The 18,139-nt window shown below is 42.8% G+C and overlaps 1 protein-coding gene across 3 annotated transcripts in view; it reads left to right on the top strand.

Annotated features, from left to right (window-relative positions):
- UACA (uveal autoantigen with coiled-coil domains and ankyrin repeats) overlaps positions 1 to 18,139 on the top strand; it is a 29,365-nt gene extending 11,226 nt beyond the window's left edge. Inside the window, exons 1-19 of one of the 3 annotated variants that reach the window (XM_053463582.1) lie at positions 2,996 to 3,320; positions 5,149 to 5,282; positions 6,139 to 6,227; positions 6,609 to 6,673; positions 6,775 to 6,832; positions 6,969 to 7,039; positions 7,172 to 7,278; positions 7,376 to 7,557; positions 7,733 to 7,770; positions 8,851 to 8,910; positions 9,008 to 9,115; positions 9,401 to 9,433; positions 10,153 to 10,251; positions 10,527 to 10,563; positions 10,640 to 10,692; positions 12,273 to 15,026; positions 15,166 to 15,285; positions 17,030 to 17,095; positions 17,391 to 18,139. In XM_053463582.1, the coding sequence (XP_053319557.1) occupies positions 3,213 to 3,320; positions 5,149 to 5,282; positions 6,139 to 6,227; positions 6,609 to 6,673; positions 6,775 to 6,832; positions 6,969 to 7,039; positions 7,172 to 7,278; positions 7,376 to 7,557; positions 7,733 to 7,770; positions 8,851 to 8,910; positions 9,008 to 9,115; positions 9,401 to 9,433; positions 10,153 to 10,251; positions 10,527 to 10,563; positions 10,640 to 10,692; positions 12,273 to 15,026; positions 15,166 to 15,285; positions 17,030 to 17,095; positions 17,391 to 17,462 (4,254 nt within the window). In that variant the 5' untranslated portion in view covers positions 2,996 to 3,212 and the 3' untranslated portion in view covers positions 17,463 to 18,139. Of the gene's footprint in view, positions 1 to 2,995; positions 3,321 to 5,148; positions 5,283 to 6,138; positions 6,228 to 6,608; positions 6,674 to 6,774; positions 6,833 to 6,968; positions 7,040 to 7,171; positions 7,279 to 7,375; positions 7,558 to 7,732; positions 7,771 to 8,850; positions 8,911 to 9,007; positions 9,116 to 9,400; positions 9,434 to 10,152; positions 10,252 to 10,523; positions 10,564 to 10,639; positions 10,693 to 12,272; positions 15,027 to 15,165; positions 15,286 to 17,029; positions 17,096 to 17,390 lie in introns of those variants that run through there. The other 2 variants (XM_053463580.1, XM_053463583.1) reach the window with 2 other exon arrangements.

Here is an 18,139-nt window from a genome sequence, read left to right as displayed (position 1 = left end):
GGTGATGATGGGTGTTGTGACTTGTTGGAGACGGTGCTTTACTTTACTTCATAGCGCCAGAAGACAAGCTATGTCAATTAAAAATTGAACTCTTTAAGCTTCTTCTAGGAAAATAATTTTCATTGAGAATTGTCTCCTATAAATGCATTCTGAATTAATTATAAAATGTATATCTCTATTTTTTAATTTTTTTAAATTTTTATACCCTTTTTTCTGTCTTTCTTTGCATTGGGTTGTCTTTCATGATAACACCCTGTGTAGTCCCCGGCTTCTCCTTTCATCTTGATGGTGGCTTCCATGCCATTGATATAGATCGGGTGATGTGACGCAATCCAAATTCCGGAGCTCTGTCTCATCTGTTGTTGATTCTGTGGACCCATGAATTTGTTGTTACATTAATTGTAAAGTAATTAGACATTATAAATGTAATTTATTCCAGATTAGGGCTGGTTCACTTTTGCATCGTGATAAGAGGCCACCTGCAGGAAAAACCATCCAAAACATAGCCAAGCTTACTTTGTACAGCACTGCAGAGCATGGCGGTGCTATATAAATCAGTAATACTGTATTTTGGGAATATGCTGTGCACAAGCTTCGTCTTGTGTCTGTCTTCTTGTATCTGAAACGTTTTGTAGTAAGATCAGTAGGGGTGACGTGGTAACTAGTACAGGCTGCTCCGCCAGGAATGGGAGGAATGCCGCTTTCTTAATGATATGTTTTCAGAGAACCTTTCTTTGACTGGCGACATGTAAATGTTTGAGTGACGGGCCCGGTGCGTATGGGCGTTATAGGTATTGGATGACCGCACGCACGGGTGGATTAGTAAAAAAAAGGTAACTTGATGTTTGGCCTCCGTTTTAGAAACACAGAAAGTCCGAGGTGCGCACCCTATAACATAAAGCAAAAAGTAGAGGTGCGATACGAAGTGTTTGTCCGATTTAATGGGGGGGTGGACAAAAATGTAAAAATTTTTGTAAAAATACAAAATTAATAGGTTTTGGCAGCAGATACAAACTTTACAGGTACTTTGTTAAATTTCTTTCCTCTCTTGTGACCTCCCAAGGCATTCACAACGGTAAAGAAGAAAAAGATTTCTGTACACATGAGTTTTAAAGTAAAAAAAGAAATAATGAAATAATTCACTACATATATGGAATTTATCATGGATCTCTATCAGGGTGTGTGTATACATGCGTATATATTGTACCCATTGTACAGCGCTGTGGAATATGATGGCGCTATTTAAAAAAAAAATTCTAAATAGTTCTGTCATGTTGGGTAGCCCTATGCATGGGGCGTAACAAGCAGTTTATATATGGCTATATCCCTATAGCTTTGCCTGCCTGTGAATGATGCGCGGTGTGTCTGGCAGGGGCCGGAGGAAATGCCTGCTCTTTATTTCCTGGCGTCCTGCGCTTGTTATAATAAGATTGGAGAATGATCCATTGTTCTGCTGCTTCATGTTCTGATATGAGCCGTGGGAGAAATACCCACCCTTTACACTAATAATTCTCCCCCAGTTCAGGCTTTACATCAGTGTGTCTGGCTTTGAATTGCTTGAGGATGGGCATCCTAAACGACGCTATTTACCAAAGTATTTTGTATTCAGGGATAGTAGTCCTCTGCGTCTCCTCCTGTCTGCCGATGCTTTTGTTCCCTTTACACACCAACGAAGTAGCCCATTACATCATTGCTCCAGAGGACAATGCGGCTCGATCAGCGTGCTTACGGCCAGATCCCTTCCGTCCTGCTGGGACATTGTTTATTGAAAATCAACGCTCATTAAATACATTTAAAGTTTAAAATTCAAATTCTGGTTAAAGGCGCTGTTCTACTTGGGCGAAACACTGTTGGCTCTCTCTGGCATGTTAAGTAAACCTTATCAGATCTATAATTGTATTCTTTCTTTTTGAAGGTTTGTTCACGTGGAAATAAAACAATCTTTTTAGGATCGTTCCGTGCTTTGCGTCACGATGTGTTCCTGGCAGTAATCAGAAGCGATGATTTTAATGCTGGATTTAGTTACTGCAGAGTAGGTGGAACAGTACCTTTAAATCAGTCTATAGTCCTGTGTCTGATTTCTTTAATAGATATATTGATAGGCAAGTGATTTCATAACAGTTACGGGATTCACTAATATGAAGTCAACATGAGCTTGGCATTTATTCACTAAACAAAGGTGTAAATTAAACCGTAAGCTCTCTGCTCCCTTTCCTAATGTGTTCATACAGATGACACTTATTGTGTCTCCCCTTTTGTTATAAAGAGCGTCTGTTAGCGATTAATAAATAACGATATACCAACACATACACAGTGTGGTAATGAAAGTGAATAAAAACATCTCTTATAGCCCATATAGCCTGTAGAGGCATGTGTCATCTTATAGAGAGCAGAGATATAGGGAAGTGCTACGGAATATGATGGCGCTATATAAAACAATAAATAATAATAAAAATAAAAAGTGAACATATCCCTAAGCGCCTCTCCCTATTGTCAGAGGAGCTGGTCGTTCGGTTTTAATATTTGTTCTATGAGACCTTCTCACGGTCTCTGGAGTTCTATTTAAACGCAGGGCTTTTCACATAGTCCTCCTTTTCCAATGTCATCGGTTTGTTGGCATTCCCTATTGTACTGCGCTTCAGATGCTGTTGGCACTATACGACTATGTGATAATAATAATGATGATTTGGATACTGTAAGCTGTAAGATATACAATTGTTTATATAGATCTGAGCTGTGCCCTTGACTGCTCTCGGTTATATTGCTCACACAAGGTGTAAATGCTCTTAATTGTTATTCTAATGCTCCCTGCCCTGAATTACAAGGCTTGATGGCTCAGTGCATGGGAATGCGGAGCATGTGTGTGCAGATCCTCCTCACTATCTCAGCTGTTAACCTCCTCCCCGGCAAAAATAGAGCAGACCTCCCTCTGGGAAAGAGGCCAGAGACGCCGTGTTTACAAGGGGAGTGAATTGGGAGAAGCCGCTATTTGTTTGAGGAGCAGAGAAGCAGAACCTCAAAGAGTGAGGAGAGCGGAGCCTCGGAGAGGGAGGAGGGGGGCACGGAGCGTCCGTAAGGCGGGGGCTCAGCGGCAGACATGGCTTTAGCCTGACAGAGCTGCCCGGTCCTGGGGCAGGTGCTGGGCATCCCATATTGAGGAAGATGGCTCTTGGGATTGTGTATGTGATGTCCGTTTGTCCCCGGGGGATGGGATGCCGCAGCGCTGGCACGCTTACATCCCTGTGATTTCTGAGGTGTCTCCTGGAGGTTCTGGTGGTATCAGGATGACGCGCTGGTTTTCGTGTTCTTCTAAACGCACAGTAAGTTTATACTATTGGAGGCAGTGCTTTTTTTGGACAAAGGTTGCTGTGTGCGTGTGTTTGGGTGTTTAATCCACGTGTAAGCGTTATTTACTATACTTAAGGTGAAAGATTTCATCTCACTGATGAATTACGAAGAGCCAACCCTGGGGAGATTATGCTACAAGGAGGGTTACGCTGATCCAGCAAGATGTGCGGTTGTATGTTAAGAAAACATTATTACCTTTTATTAAGTAGGCTCTTGAGATCATCATCCTCGAGTCCTGAGCAAGTCTGGTCTGAAAACAAAATGTTAATTTATGAAAGAATGTATTCCCGCAAGCAAACAAGTTTGTTGAATCGTTAGCCCCCATGATTGTGTAGATAACCTCAAGAGGGCCAACAAGTTGTTCTCTGGGTTGGAGCTTGTTCAGAATTGCACTATATATTTGGCATAGTGTTTAATGTATATATTCTCTTCCCGAATCTACTATGCTATTATATTACATTTATTTATATAGAGCCAGCAGATTCCATAGCGTCATTACAATCGGTGGAATAAAATCACACGTAATGGCACACTGGTACAAGAGGCACTTCTCTTGTGAGCTTACGATGAACAACTTAGTGTGAATGTAAATGAAACTGCTAGTATTTGTACATGTATGACATGGGATGCTGATAATACAATATATATATGAAATTATATGCAGCACACTTTGAATGAAAAGGCCCAAAAATAATGTCACAGTGACCTAGTAATTGGCACATTGCAAATGAGAAATCTGCCACCATCACAAAAAATGGCACTTTTCAATACTTTTGCTGCACCATTAAACTCCCAATGTGTTTTTGTAATGGCTGCACGTTTCTGACTTTTTCCATACATTAACCAGAGCACCCAGCTGAAATTCCGAGAATCCGATCGTCATTGTTGCTTCCGTCTATCGGATCATCTTCTGGTATCTTTACTGAGCTGCTGTGCAGGGCGAATGTGTATTTGATTTACACTTTAATCTTCCCGATGTGCACTTTTGCCCTCCACCTTGGTGCAAATCCTTGCCAAGTTCTTATAAAGCCTTACGGGCTATGTAGCCGGCTCTGGAATGCAAGTCGTCCAGTGGAACAATTACCAGGCTGTACCTGTGTTTGTCTAAAAGGTACAGAAAACAAAGCAAGAATTCAGCGCACACCCAGCAAATGCTATTCAAAAAAAATCATAAATATTGGGGATTCCGTCACGCTATTTGGCCATATATTGCTTAGCCAGAAACTACATCAAAGTACCCCAAGTTTGACAAGTCCTAAGTATGGCTATATTGCTGAATCAGTGGGACTGCACCGCATTTTAAACCCAAGTTGAAAGCCTTCTCTGGACACCAGAAAGGAGACACCTGTGGGGCAGGAGGAGGTCAAACCTATGTCTTTTTGTTCGGTTTCGTTTTCTCTGCCGATGTTTGTTTTAGAAAGGAGGGCTTTGGAAAAATTGCAACGTTCTGGAATCTGTTGCTAATGTAGCCGCTCTCTTTATAACTTTATAAAACTGGGGCCTGCATGTGTCTGTGGGAAAAGAACCTGAACAAACTTTGGCAGTCAATGCGGTCTTGTTTTTACTCTGAGAGATCCTCACAATTTAGTGATTTCTGTTCGGAAGACTTTTAGATAATTATTACAGATAATGTCCTCTTGTGTTTTAATAGTGGGTGTTGGATCGTATGTATTGATGCTGCCTTTTTCATTAGGTTTATTTCTTGTGAGGCGTCACAGTCCTATTACTCATAATATGCTTCTGAAGTCTGGTTTTCATATCTTGTTTTACTTTACTTTTTTTTGTTTTTTTTATTATTAGCAAACAGTAGACTGGAGTAAGTATGATGAACGTCTTATGAGGGCAGCAGAAAGAGGAGATGTCGAGAAGATTTCATCCACTCTTGCCAAAAAGGGAGTGAATCCCAGCAAGCTGGACCTGGAGGGCCGCTCAGCGTAAGTCCCGATTTATGGTGACTCGGAAATGGGTTATGGGAAGAAGGAAAACCCCCCTACTGGATGACTGAGATAGCCGTGTGGCACGCCACTCATGGTGCTTGTAACATGGCTGCTCTTGTTGTCTGGGACAAACTTTGTATAGTATCGCAGTATACAATGTAGGCTGAAGTGTGTCGTGGGGAGCAGAGATGTCCTTCTTTGTGTTATGGCGGACATGAAGGAAACTTTATAACACCCACTCTGGCATTTTAAGGAGTAGATCCTTATAGGTGACTTTTCAACAGATGCTGTCATCACTAGCCTCCTAAACGTTCTTATTTTCTGATTCTTGCTCCCTAAGAATCTCCTGTAGTCTACCAAGCAAGCTCTCTGATGATGCAAATCTTCATGGGGAAATATGGCAGTGTCGCCTTAAAAGCCATTATCAAACCTGACCCAATGCCACTGCTCAGACTTATATTGCCACCCTAGCATTCTATATATTCTATTAGACTTGGTCTTATAGTAACTTTTATGGCAGGGATACACAACCCAAAGGTGGGGTGTTTAGTTTTAACTTGCACCCCCAATACTAGTACCAGTCTATCATTTGCTTAGTTTCTGAGGGTGTTTAGGTAAATATCACCTTAGTCTTAATCCACGTTGCTCTGATATTGTCAGGTATTAATGTTTCATTATCTCATATATGCATATTAGAGGGCCATGCCAATAAAGCTGGGTAGGGTGATCGTCTTAATGTATGTGTTTTATAGCAAATGTCTTCAAAGGAAGTACAAAGAAAAACTGCAATGATACCAATGACTGTGTCTATAAAGCGTACAATAAAACATTTTATTACTGTCTTACTATTTAGGTTCCACATTGTGGCATCAAAAGGTCACCTGGAGTGTTTGAATGCAATCCTATTACATGGGGTGGACCTCACGGCTCCAGATGCTGCTGGTACGTGGGCCGGAAGAATAAATAATTAGCTGGCAGGGTGGCTGTAAATCAGACAAATATCTGTCGCCCTTTTAAGAAAGATAACGCAATGTTTAGGAAACCCAACCTCTGATATATACCCTGCCCGTTAATGAATAAATGAATGAATGAATTAATTAATGCAGCTATAGATGGGGCATGAATTTTCCACTAGCCTGTGTTGAGCTTTGCCATCTACATAATATTGGTGTGGCTTGTTAATTTTTTTTTTTTTATTTATTTTCTCACCAGAATTTATAAATTTCCGTAGACACGTGCTGATAGCCTTTATGTGGGTCTGCTAATAATAACTCTCACTGAATACTGTGAGCGTTGATTATTTTATATTTTTAATTAACTCAGGTCGGAACGCACTGCATCTGTCTGCCAAGTACGGTCACTCTTTGTGTCTCCAGAAGCTGCTGCAGGTGAGTGAGGCTCCAGGTGGAGTGAGAGGGTTTGCAGTCTCTTAACCCACGCGTTTTCTTGATGTTAGTGTCTTTCTCTTTCTCTTTCTCTCTCTTTCTAGTTTAATTGCCCGACAGAGAATGTAGATCTCCAGGGCAGGACTGCTCTTCATGATGCAGGTGAGAAGGAACCTACCCCTAAAGGCTGGATTCTGTCCGGGGCAGGCTGGACTTGGCTCAAAGTTCTTTTACGGTCTGTTTTATGCTGTGATTATGATTTAGTTGTACCTTCATGATTATTTTGCCTTTCGCACAGCCATGTCTGATTGCTGTTCCAGTGTGCAACTTCTCTGTGACCATGGAGCCTCTGTCAATGCAAAGGATGGGGTAAGACATTTAATACTTTTCATTTAAATTTAACAAAAACTTATCCAAAATCAGAATTTTTCTTTTAAGTACGCTCTGGCTGAAAAGTCCTTTTCTTTCTTGCTACCCAACCCTCCATATTTAACACTACAGGATGGGAGGACTCCCCTGTCTCTCGCCACACAGATGTGCCGCCCAGCTATATGCCAACTTCTGATTGACAAGGGAGCTGATATCAATGCCAGAGACAAACAGAATAAGTAAGTAGCAGACACCAGGGAATAGTTTTTCAGTAACTGGCTGGCCTTTTGGCCTTAGTCTGATTACCTATAATGCTTCTAAATCTGTATTTATCAGGACCCCGCTGATGTTGGGCTGTGAGTATGGCTGTAAGGAGTCTGTGGAGGTCTTGCTCAGAGGAGGAGCGGACATAGGGTTGGTGGACTCTCTGGGACATGACTGTGCTTATTATGGAAGAATTGGGGACAACTTGGAAATTCTGTCTCTGATTAGGACTGCAATGGAGAACTCTCCAAGAGGTAATTGTCTGAGCAGTGAAACAGGGTTGGACAACCTGTAGCCTTCTCGTCACTTCGTTAGGCGTGCAAATTAGTAATTCTGGGCCCTTTTGCAAATATTTAGCCTATCTTTCTTAAAGCAGGAAGCTAGAAGATACAATACAAGTGAAGGTCTGATCTCTGTATCTCATTGCAGGACACGAGGCTTTGAGGAGTGCTGTGTCTCTGCGCTCGGTGAGTATGAGTACGTTAAGGATAATATAAGGTTAATCTGCTCTGTAAGCAAGTATGTTGGGGCAGCTTTGGGTTTAATAACAAGTTTGCTGCTGTTAGCTGATTTTACTTGCAGTTTTCTGCACTCTAATGAATTTAAGTGCCTCTCATCGGTTGATATCAACATGTAATATTTGTACGAACGAAAGCCTTCATGCTTTGCCAGCCAGCAAGCAGATGTTCTAGTGAGAGGGGAGAAGGGGGCTACTGCCTATGGTAAAAATATGTGAAATTTGTTAGAACCATATGTAAAATCTTCTTACAGGCATCCATACGAGTGGAATTGTATGCACGCAAACTGATAAATGCTGGGAGTCAGGCAATCTCTCTCTCTCTCTCTGAAAAATTAAAGGGGCTTACTTGACCCATTGCAATAGATATCTAAACACAAGGCTGGAGCACTCACAGGAAAGAATACACGTAATGGAACGGCGCGTAAATGTTTCCATCCTGACTTTAGAATATAATACACATAATTTAATGGTGGGGAAAGTGGGTAGATGTTTTAGAGACCTTTTGTGAGACCTTTTATCTTATTATACCATCCATGCCAAATCCAAATAAATCCACAAATGTATTGCGTTGCCGTTCTTTTTATGTTTGCATGTATATTCCTTCTTTACATGAAAATATTATTTTCCCCAATCTAATTAAATACCCCCCCCAAGTTTTAATTAATCCCCGTTCAGCCTGTGCCTTGCTGGTGGATGTACCTCTGATATGCAATGCTAGATTTAGGTGGCCTACCAACCGAGTCGGGACTCGCTATGACTATTCTCACTCAGGCACGGCCTCTTTAATGTGCGTTGGCTTCCAAACTAGATGTGTTTGGAATTAATCCACTTGGCCCAGAATTTAACTTTAAAGCCCTGGGCTTGATCTTGATAAATTTCCCTTTTTGTTCTGAAGATTAGGTACTATTTGCCTATTATAGCTTTGATCTGGTTTATAAGGAACAGATGGATGGCTGTAATAAGTTATTGTGTGTGCGTGTTGACTGCAAAGAGCAGATTCCGTAATACTTGTGATTCTTTTACACAGAAACGAGTGAAGCAAAATTCAAAGGAAGAAGCCCATACAAAATCAAAGGAGCAAATGCAGGTCTGTGTCCATCTGGAGATAACTGTAATCTGGCATAGTCCGCGATGAATGCTATGTGCTTAGGTCACAGCCATCTTTCTCCCATAACTCCCCGCAGGACCTGGAGGTAGAGAATGAGGATTTACGGGAGAGACTGCAGAAAATACAGCATGAGCAGCGGGTTCTGTTTGACAAAGTAGGGAGTTTACAGATGCAGCTTAGCCAGGTATGGATCTACCCAATGCTATGTATCCAGTTGGACGCTTATTGTATGGAGTGTGCTGCTCCATAAGTAGAGATTTACATATGATCTTTGAATATTCTTAAATGAACCGCTCGCTGTGATGTATTGTCTTTTGTGCTCACTTAGAGTGACTGTACAATGAGAATGTGGATATCTTCTTGCAATATAAGTTTATGAAGTTGCCAATAACTGTGCCGTTGTTAGTGATGTATTTCTTTTTACTTGTGGGAGGTATGTCTCCTAACCTGGGAATCGCTTTGTTTACAGGAACAGATGATGTCTGATGACCTTGAAAATGAGGTAAGGGCAGATGAATCAAGGAAGATATATGTATCTATTTGTAGAAATGTCTGAGCACGAGGCAGGACCCCCAACAAAACAAATGAAAACAAACTAGAGAGTTCCAAATTGTTTGCATTTCCTTTTTTTTTTCCACCCTCTTACTCACGCTAATGTCTCCCTACCTACGTCGCCAACTGCTTACGTGTCCTATCTCCTTTTGTGCAGTCATGCTTCTTCTTTTGCCTCTTGTTCTTCTTGGTTCTTGGTCTTATTTCTCCATCCACCTCTCCCTGCTTTCAATTTTATCAACCGGGCCTCCCGGGTGCTTCTGCAGAACGGACTTGCGGAGAAATCATATACTTGTTATATAGACAACCTCTGCTGCTACTGGGGCTTCTATGGTGGCGCAGCGGAAGGTCATGTGATGCAGGTGCTCCGTCATAGAAGCCCCCAGAGGAAGTGCCGGCAGCAGCAGAGGCTGCCAGAGAGGAGGATCCGGGGTTCCCTGCAGCGATGTGGGGGATCTGAATCTTAGTCTTGTAATCAGACCAATATTTGAGGTCTGATTAGAAGATGACCTCGAATATAAGACGAGGGATATTTTTCAGGGCATTTCCCCTTAAAATAAATAAATAAATAAAAAATAATAAAAAAAACCCTTGTCTTATAATCGAGCAAATACGGTACTTTTCCCTGACCACCTTTCTTCTCCCTGTTCTCTCCACTTCCTGTAAAAGAAAGAGGAAATGAAATTACTACTGCAAGCAAAAGAAAAAGAGTTGGAAGAAAGCCTGAGGACAATGGAAAATCTAAGAGGAAAAGTGAGATATTACGAGGTGAGGAAGGGTCACAACTGTGATTGTTGGGCATGTGCATGTACTACAAGCTGATAATTACTGATCGGAAGCTAAGAGAGCTGATGTTTTGAAAGGAGGAAAGGTTGGAGAGCCATGTTTAGATATCTTTACTGAATAATATGCTGGTAATAAGGCTTGCACCCTTCTGAACATGTGTGGATAACACTAGAACCCCAAGATAAATATCCAATATGATTCTTAGAGTTCTATATATCATGACCAATAAGATTTTGTTTCTTTTTGTTTTCCAGCAGATGACTCATTCTGCCCCCGGCAGTCCGTTTAGTAATAGTGAGTATAAGCTTCAATGCCTCAAGCTATTCCAAGTAACCTTCACACAAAATAACGTGACGCTCTTTGTGTCTAGGTAAAGAAGAAGTTGTCATGAAGCAAATTCCTATGCTTAGTGCAAATCCGCAGGTACCTGTTCTGGGGTAAAGGGGGATCGTTCTTTGGTTTTTTTTCTTGTCGTTGTACTGGGAGTCTCTTCTTTTTTGTTGGCCTCAAATGCTAACACTCCACAAACCACTGTTCATCCACAAAATTTACAGTTGTGCTCAAAAGCCTGCATATAAATTTAAGGCTATTGATCATATGAAGCCATTTATTATCACATAGTTTGGGCTCCTTTTTAAGTCATAATGATAACAGACCCATGAATGTTTGGCCTTGTCTCACACACACACACACACACACACACACTTAATTTCCCACACCTGTGGCTTTTTAAATTGCAATTAGTGTCTGTGTATAATAGCTCTCACGTTGATGCACTGAGCAAGCTAGATACTGAGCCATGGGGAGCAGAAAAGAGCTGTCAAAAATGTGTGTAACAAGGTAATGTTATTTTATTTAGATGGAAAAGGATTTAAAAAGATATCCAAAGCCTCGAAAATGCCAGTCAGTACTGTTCAATCACTTATTAGGAAGTGGAAAATTCAGGGATCTTTTGATACCAGGCCAAGGTCAGGTAGACCAAGAAAGATTTTACCAACAACTGCCAGAAGAATTGTTTGGGATACATAGAAAAACCCACAGGTAACCTCAGGAGAAATACCTGCTGCTCTGGGAAAAGATGGTGTGGTTGCTTCAAGGAGCACAATACGATACAATGTCACAAAAAAGCCCAGTTATGATATGCCAGACAACACCTTGACACGCCTCACAGCTTCTGGCACGCTAATTTGGAGTGACAAGACCAAAACAGGGCTTTACGGTCACAACCACAAGCGCTATGTTTGGAGAGAGGTCACCAAACCCTATAGCGAAAAGAATACCATCCCCACTGTGAAGCGTGGTGGTGGCTCGCTGATGTGTTTTTGGGGGGGGGGTGAGCTCTAAAGGCACAGGGAATCTTGTGAAAATTGATGGCAAGATGAATGCAGCATGTTTTCAGAAAATACTGACAGACAATTTCCATTCTTTCGCGCGAAAGCTGCGCATGGGACACTCTTGGACCTTCCAGCACGACAATGACCCTAAGCACAACACCAAGATGACCTTCCAGTGGTTACAGCAGAAAAAGGTGAAGGTTCTGGAGTGGCCATCACAGTTTCCTGACCTTAATATCATCGAGCCACTCTGGGGAAATCTCAAACGTGCAGTTCATGCAAGACGACCAAAGGCTTTGAATGACCTGGAGGCATTTTGCCATCACGAATGGACAGCTATACCACCTGCAATAATTTGGGGCCTCATAGACAACTATTACAAACGACTGCACACTGTCATTGATGCCAAAGGGGGCAATACACAGTATTAAGAACTAAGGGAATGCACATATTACCAATTCTCCAAGGGTATGCAAACTTTTGAGCACAACTGTATGTTCGTAACATTCTACAGCTGACATTTTACTACCTGTTAAGTATTTGTGGTTACATGAAATGACTAAATTCTCGGTCAACTATAACAGTTCTGTTTTAAGGGATAAGGATGAAATAATGTTGGTATGACTATTATCGTTAATAATCTCTTTACCGTGTTTCTTATCTTTTCAGCTTTCTGCGCACCTGCTGGCCAGGTCTCAGCTGCGGCCCTTAGAGCTCCCTGGGAACAATGCAGAGCAACATCAGGAGTTGGAGAACATGCGCAGATTCTGTGAAGCGGCAAGGGACGAAACGGTTAGGTTGCAGCACGAGCTGTCCAGGAAATCATCGGAATGTCTCGCCCTGGCTTCTGAGAGAGATCGTACTAAAGCCGAGTCTGATCAGCAGATTCGGCAGTTGGAGGAAGCTCTCCGTGATGTGCAGAAGCGAATGCTGGATTCAGAAGCAAAAGTGAAGCAGATGCAGTCTCACTTCCTGGCGCTGAAAGACCACCTGACACAAGAAGCTCTGAGTGGAAGTTCCCGTGCTGAAGACTTGAATGAACAGCTGCGGGAGGTGAAGACCAAGTATGAAGGAGCTTCTGCAGAGGTTGGGAAACTGCGAAACCAGCTCCGCCACAATGAGCTTTTGGTACAGGAGCTGCGCAGAGAGGATTCACGCTTGCGCAAGGAAAACAGAAGGCTGCAAGATGAGCTTGCCGTGTGCGAAGAAGATAAGGAGAGAGCAGAACGTAGGGCTCAAGAGGCAGGAGAGCAACTAGGTCTTTCTGTCACGGCTGATAAATTTGAGAATATGAAATGCCTTCTAACCAACGAGGTAAACGAGAAGTCCAGGAGTCTAGAGGAGACGGAGCGTGAGCTCACGCAGCTACGACAGGAGCTCTTTAATGCACAGAGTGAGAAGAATCGTTCCGAAACCAAATGGGAAACTCTTAAGAAAGAGTTGGAGGACCTGAAAATAAAGACTATCGGCAAGGTCCGTGAAGGGGAGAAGCTGCAGACTGAGAAAGTTTTACTGCAGAGGCAAGTTGAAGACCTCACGGGACAAATTAGAAGCCAGCATGTCCCAGCACAGCTTCACGCGGAGACCAAGAGAGCTTGTGAGGAAACTATTGCTCAGCTCCACCAGAAATTGTCAGATTCTGAGCAAAGCCAGAGGAAGGCTGAGCTTGAACTGGAGCGGTTACAGGCGGAGAGGAAAACACTCAGAGAAGATCTGATGCTACTGCAGGCATCCAGCACCTCTCAGGCGCAGCATGAAAAAGAGATGCAAGACATGAATTCAAGGATTACCCAACTAGAGCAGCAGTTGGCTGAGGCAACCAGTAAATTTGAGGTGGAGAAGACCAAGAACACCAGTCTGATAGAGAGCCACCTACCATTGAAAACGCACCACCAGGCACTCGCCAAACTGACCTCAGAGCTAGAAAAAACTAAAGCCGACTTGGCTACGTGCAGGGAGCAACTGGCCTGTTGTAGGAAAGAGCAAGAAGCTCTACACACACAGCTTGGAAAAGAGACTACTAAGAGGACAGAACTTCTAGCAAAGCTGGATAATGAGTCTGTGGTGCAGGCTGGGTTGAAATCACAATTGGAGGTTGCAAGCGAAAAGCAGGCAGAATTGCACAAACAGCTGGAGCGCAAAGCTGCAGAGTGGACACAACTGCAGTCCCAAGTGGAGAAAGAGGCTGCCGAGCGGGCAGATTTACAGTCTCGACTGGACAGTCTGATAGCGCAAGTAGATGTTGAATATGTGAAAAGGAAAGAACATGAGGTGAGGGTATCAGAATTCCAGAAGCTGGTAGAACAGAAGCAACAAGAGTGTACCCAGATATATGCAAAGTACCAAAAAGCAGAGAGCGAGGTGCAGAGACTGCAGGCAGCTATCCAGGAGCAGAGAGAGGAGCTAGACACACTACAGCGCTGCATCACCGAGAAGTATGCTCCTCTCACCAGCATGGAGGAGAAGGAGCAGAGCTTCCAGGCCACAAGACGGGAGCTGGAGAATGAGTTACAAGAACAGTGTCGGATAAGTCGGGAGACGCAGCTGAAGTTTGAAGAGCAGCAAAATGAGATCCAGAAGATGCAAAAAGAGCTGCAAAGTGCAGAGTGTGTGCTAAGCAAAGAGCGGACCTCCTGGAACCAAGAGAGGGATATGATGCAAAGCCAGCTGGATGAAGTGCATGCGCATCTGCAGGAAGTTCAGAAATCACTGTCTGAAGCCAAGGAGAAACAGAGGACGCTGCAAGAGGAGTGTCTAGAGACTGCCAGCAAACTGAAGGCTTTGCAGGAGTCATTAAATACACAGTACATTCCCGTTGTTCAGCACCAGGAACTGAAGGTTATGCTAAGTAACACCAGAGCATCTCTAGAAGCTGAGCTGAAAACCCAGGTAAACCTGTATGAAAAAGTTCAAGAGAGAGTTCACGCTCTGGAAAAGGAATTGGAGGAGCTGAAAGGAACTTATATCTCTGGAAACCAGCACATCCGGGAGAAGGACGCCTGGGAGAGGCAAATGGCAGAGGCACAACAGAAACTCCAGGTAAAGGAGGAGGCAGTGCAGGTGATTGAACTGGAAGTCAAGCAGCTCAGGGAGGAGATACGACAAGCTCATCACAGCCTACAGGAGCTACAGAGCTCCAAGGACCGGGAAGGCACAGATCTGAAAGCAGCAAAGACAGAGCTGGAGCAAAGGGTTGTTCAGCTGGAGGAGTCCTGCAGAAAGTACAGAGAAGACACCAAGCAAATGGCCAAGGAGCTGCAGATGGCACATGAGCAGAGCAAACAGCTGCAGAAGAAAAACAATGACCTAGAACAGGAGCTCACTCAGCTAAAGGGAATATGCGAGAAGTCTACGAGTACCATAGAAGAACTGCAAGGACGTATTCAGCAGTCAGCCAGAAACGTGGAGGGCAAAGACAAAGAGGTGAGCTGCAAGGAGCATCTTGACTGTATTTGAGAACATTCCCATTAGTCTCTGTAATCCATAAAACAGTCTCTGCCCAGCAGTCTTTCATTTGTATCCCACATATCTAGTGTTTCAGACCTGTGATCTCTCTTGTTAGATCCGTGCCCTTCATACTGATGTGGAGAAGCTGAAGCTGACTTTGTCCCAATTGAGTGAGAGGAGCCAGTCTGTGGACAACCTGCAGGCTCAGGTCACATCCCTGCAGTGCCAGTTGGATGTAAGTAGCTTGGGGTCACTCCTAGATTAGCGGTTATCCAAATACACAAGTGGATTTAAAACTGTATTATTGGTATACAAATACTGTGATAACACAATGAGGCATTCTAAACTGATCAGATTTCCTAAAGACAATAAAAAAAAATCCACAAGTGGCACACACGCACAAAAATGCGTTTCTGGCACAGTACAAATATATTAAACATATTAAAATACTTACAATTGTACCTTGGAACTTCCAAGAGCTCACCTTCTCCTGCTTATAGAAAGCAGAAAGGGGATGTGATAAGTAGTGGGGCTATAGCTGTACATAGCAGCCAAGCCAAAGGAGGGCTGACCCCAGTCTGATTCTGAAAGACTGCAAAGTCTGCGTCACCAAATACTGCATCCCCATTCAGAGATTGAAGACGGCCATGGATGAAGCCAGGTAAAGCGCCAGCTCTGCTTCTGATCCACTAAGTCTTCATTTTCCTTTAAACCAAAAAAGTGTGATTTGTGCGCTGGTGAAAATCTATGGACGTAATAAAATGTATGGTACCTGATATCTCCGAATGATGCGGTTGAGCTTCGGATATATATATATGTGATGAACAAACGCAAATACATATAGTGTAATATTGTCTTAAAGGTGTGTGTTAATCTTTTTAATTTGGTACTGCAATCGCATTTGAGGAATGTAATAAAAGGCACGTCCTGGTCGATGCACCTGGTTGAAGCCCGTTTCGGGGTGAGTGAGATGTAACTTTGTTTCTACTTTTGATGGACTTTATTGTAGCCATTAATTAACTCTGTGCCAATTGCTGCAGTGCTATTGAAGAGCTGCCTTTGGATTGTATTGGAAGAACTATCTGGAAGTATACTCCATTACCTGATGTGCCTTTTATCATATTCTGTATATGTGGGTGCATTACCAAATTAAAGGACCCACGCATTTTGAAGACAATTTTTTTTTTCTTTTGTCTTGTGATTTTTTTTTTTAAAATTATGTATTATAAATAATATATAACAATATAAAATACAGAAATTAGGCCTCTCTGCAAAACCTGATGAAATGGCATTACGCTAAATATTAAAGCTAGTACTTTCCATCAATTAGTCCACAACATTGAGCAGTAAGGTCGGTCCTTATGGTGATCTAAGCACAAAAACTAAACATTTTATTACACATAACCAGTGAGATATCATTATTTTTTTTTATATAGCACCAACATATTCTGTAGCGCTGTACAATGGGTATACATTATACCACAAACAGCCACTCTTTCCTTTCAGCGCCATTGGCTTTGCACAATAGCAACATCCCACACTTTGCCCCACAGTAGGGTGTGGGGGGGAGAATTTGTATTTTGTGTTTCCGCCACTTGTGTATATCACACAAGTGGCGGGAACACAAAATACAAATTCTCCCCCCCCACACCCTACTGTGGGGCAAAGTGTGGGATGTTTCATGTTGGCAGAAGGGTTTACAGCATAATTGGGATTTTCCTAATATATTATGAAGAGCCAGCCCCAGTGAGCTTTGGCTGGTGGAAGATCTTGGCTGACCTGTATAATGCATAATTAGCTCGGTGTGGTCTCCTTACTCATTTTAACTATGCATAGTTTGGGGCCTTTTCTAGTCTCTAGCTGGAGAATCCTGCTAGTTTTGGCTCTAATAATAATAATAGTAAATTTGTGTATATAAATTCACGGTACCATCATTTTTAATGATATTTTGTATAATATGGCGTTTTAATTCATTGTAGGAGACTCAGCACAGACATCAAGAAGTAATCTCCATTTATCGCTCGCATCTGCTGAATGCTGTTCAGGTAAGAAAGTTTAGGTTATAACCGGGCAGTTGGGTCTGAGCCCAGAACCAGAGATAAATATGATCCCCTCTCTGTTAGGTGCTCCGTGGCATGCGCTTCTCTTTTCTTCTCTCTTCTTCACTGGGGGTTGTGTCTGCCGAGGGGCAATCAACACTCTGGGTCCACAAGCCATGGTCTGCCTCACCTCTAGTGTAGATCGTTTTGAACACGGACGGAGAACATGGCCACGTTTATGAAATTCCTTGTGTTTGGCACATGTCTTGTTCTGGTAACACAGTCCATCTCTTTCTTGCAGGGTCACATGGATGCCGAGGTGCAAGATGCTTTATTACAGATTATCCACATGCGGCAAGAGCTCGTCTGTTGATTCTTAAATACTTAGTGGCCTGAAAGCTACGTGAAATGTTTATTCCCAAACAGGACTTTTGACTTCTAATGTATATACAGAAATAACCACACATATCAAGCTACAAGCAATGGGAAACCATGACCTATAAAGCACATTGAAAACAAGCAGGACGGGGCGGGAAAAAGAAAGGAGTATGGGAGAGAATGGTTTAGGAAGTTATATAACGGGAAAGAAGAGGGAAAAGATGGAGGTGCTAGTGGGAGGAAAATGGATGGTATGTTATAGGAGACTGGAAAAGGAAGGCATTATATATGGGGTATGGGCGATGCGGAGCAGCGAGTGACCAAGATCTGGAGTGTGGGAGATAATGGTGAAAGGGAAGTGAGAGGGTGCGGTGGGATGTGAGAGCTCTGACACGCGATCAGAGTGAGAATGAGCTGGGATGTAGGGAGTTGGAGATCTGGAAGAAGTAAGAGGAAACCTGTGATGGGTGATTTGACGCAGAACAGTATCTGGAGGAGTTGGCGAGGTGGGAACTGAGAATAATAGACAGCTGCATGTATGGGCAGAAGGAAGGGGGGATTGATATAAATATGGTGTGTGAGCGAGGAGGAAGAGGAGATTGGAAGAGAAGGCAAAAGGTAAGTCTTTAGAAATGTAGAGGAAGATGTGGCAGGGAAATGGGAGATGATTGG

The sequence above is a fragment of the Spea bombifrons genome, chromosome 4 (assembly GCF_027358695.1).
Source record: "Spea bombifrons isolate aSpeBom1 chromosome 4, aSpeBom1.2.pri, whole genome shotgun sequence".
In the NCBI taxonomy this organism is placed as follows: Eukaryota; Metazoa; Chordata; class Amphibia; order Anura; family Pelobatidae; genus Spea; species Spea bombifrons.
Note: the sequence above shows the minus strand (reverse complement) of the source record. Positions and strands in the feature narration are given on the sequence as shown.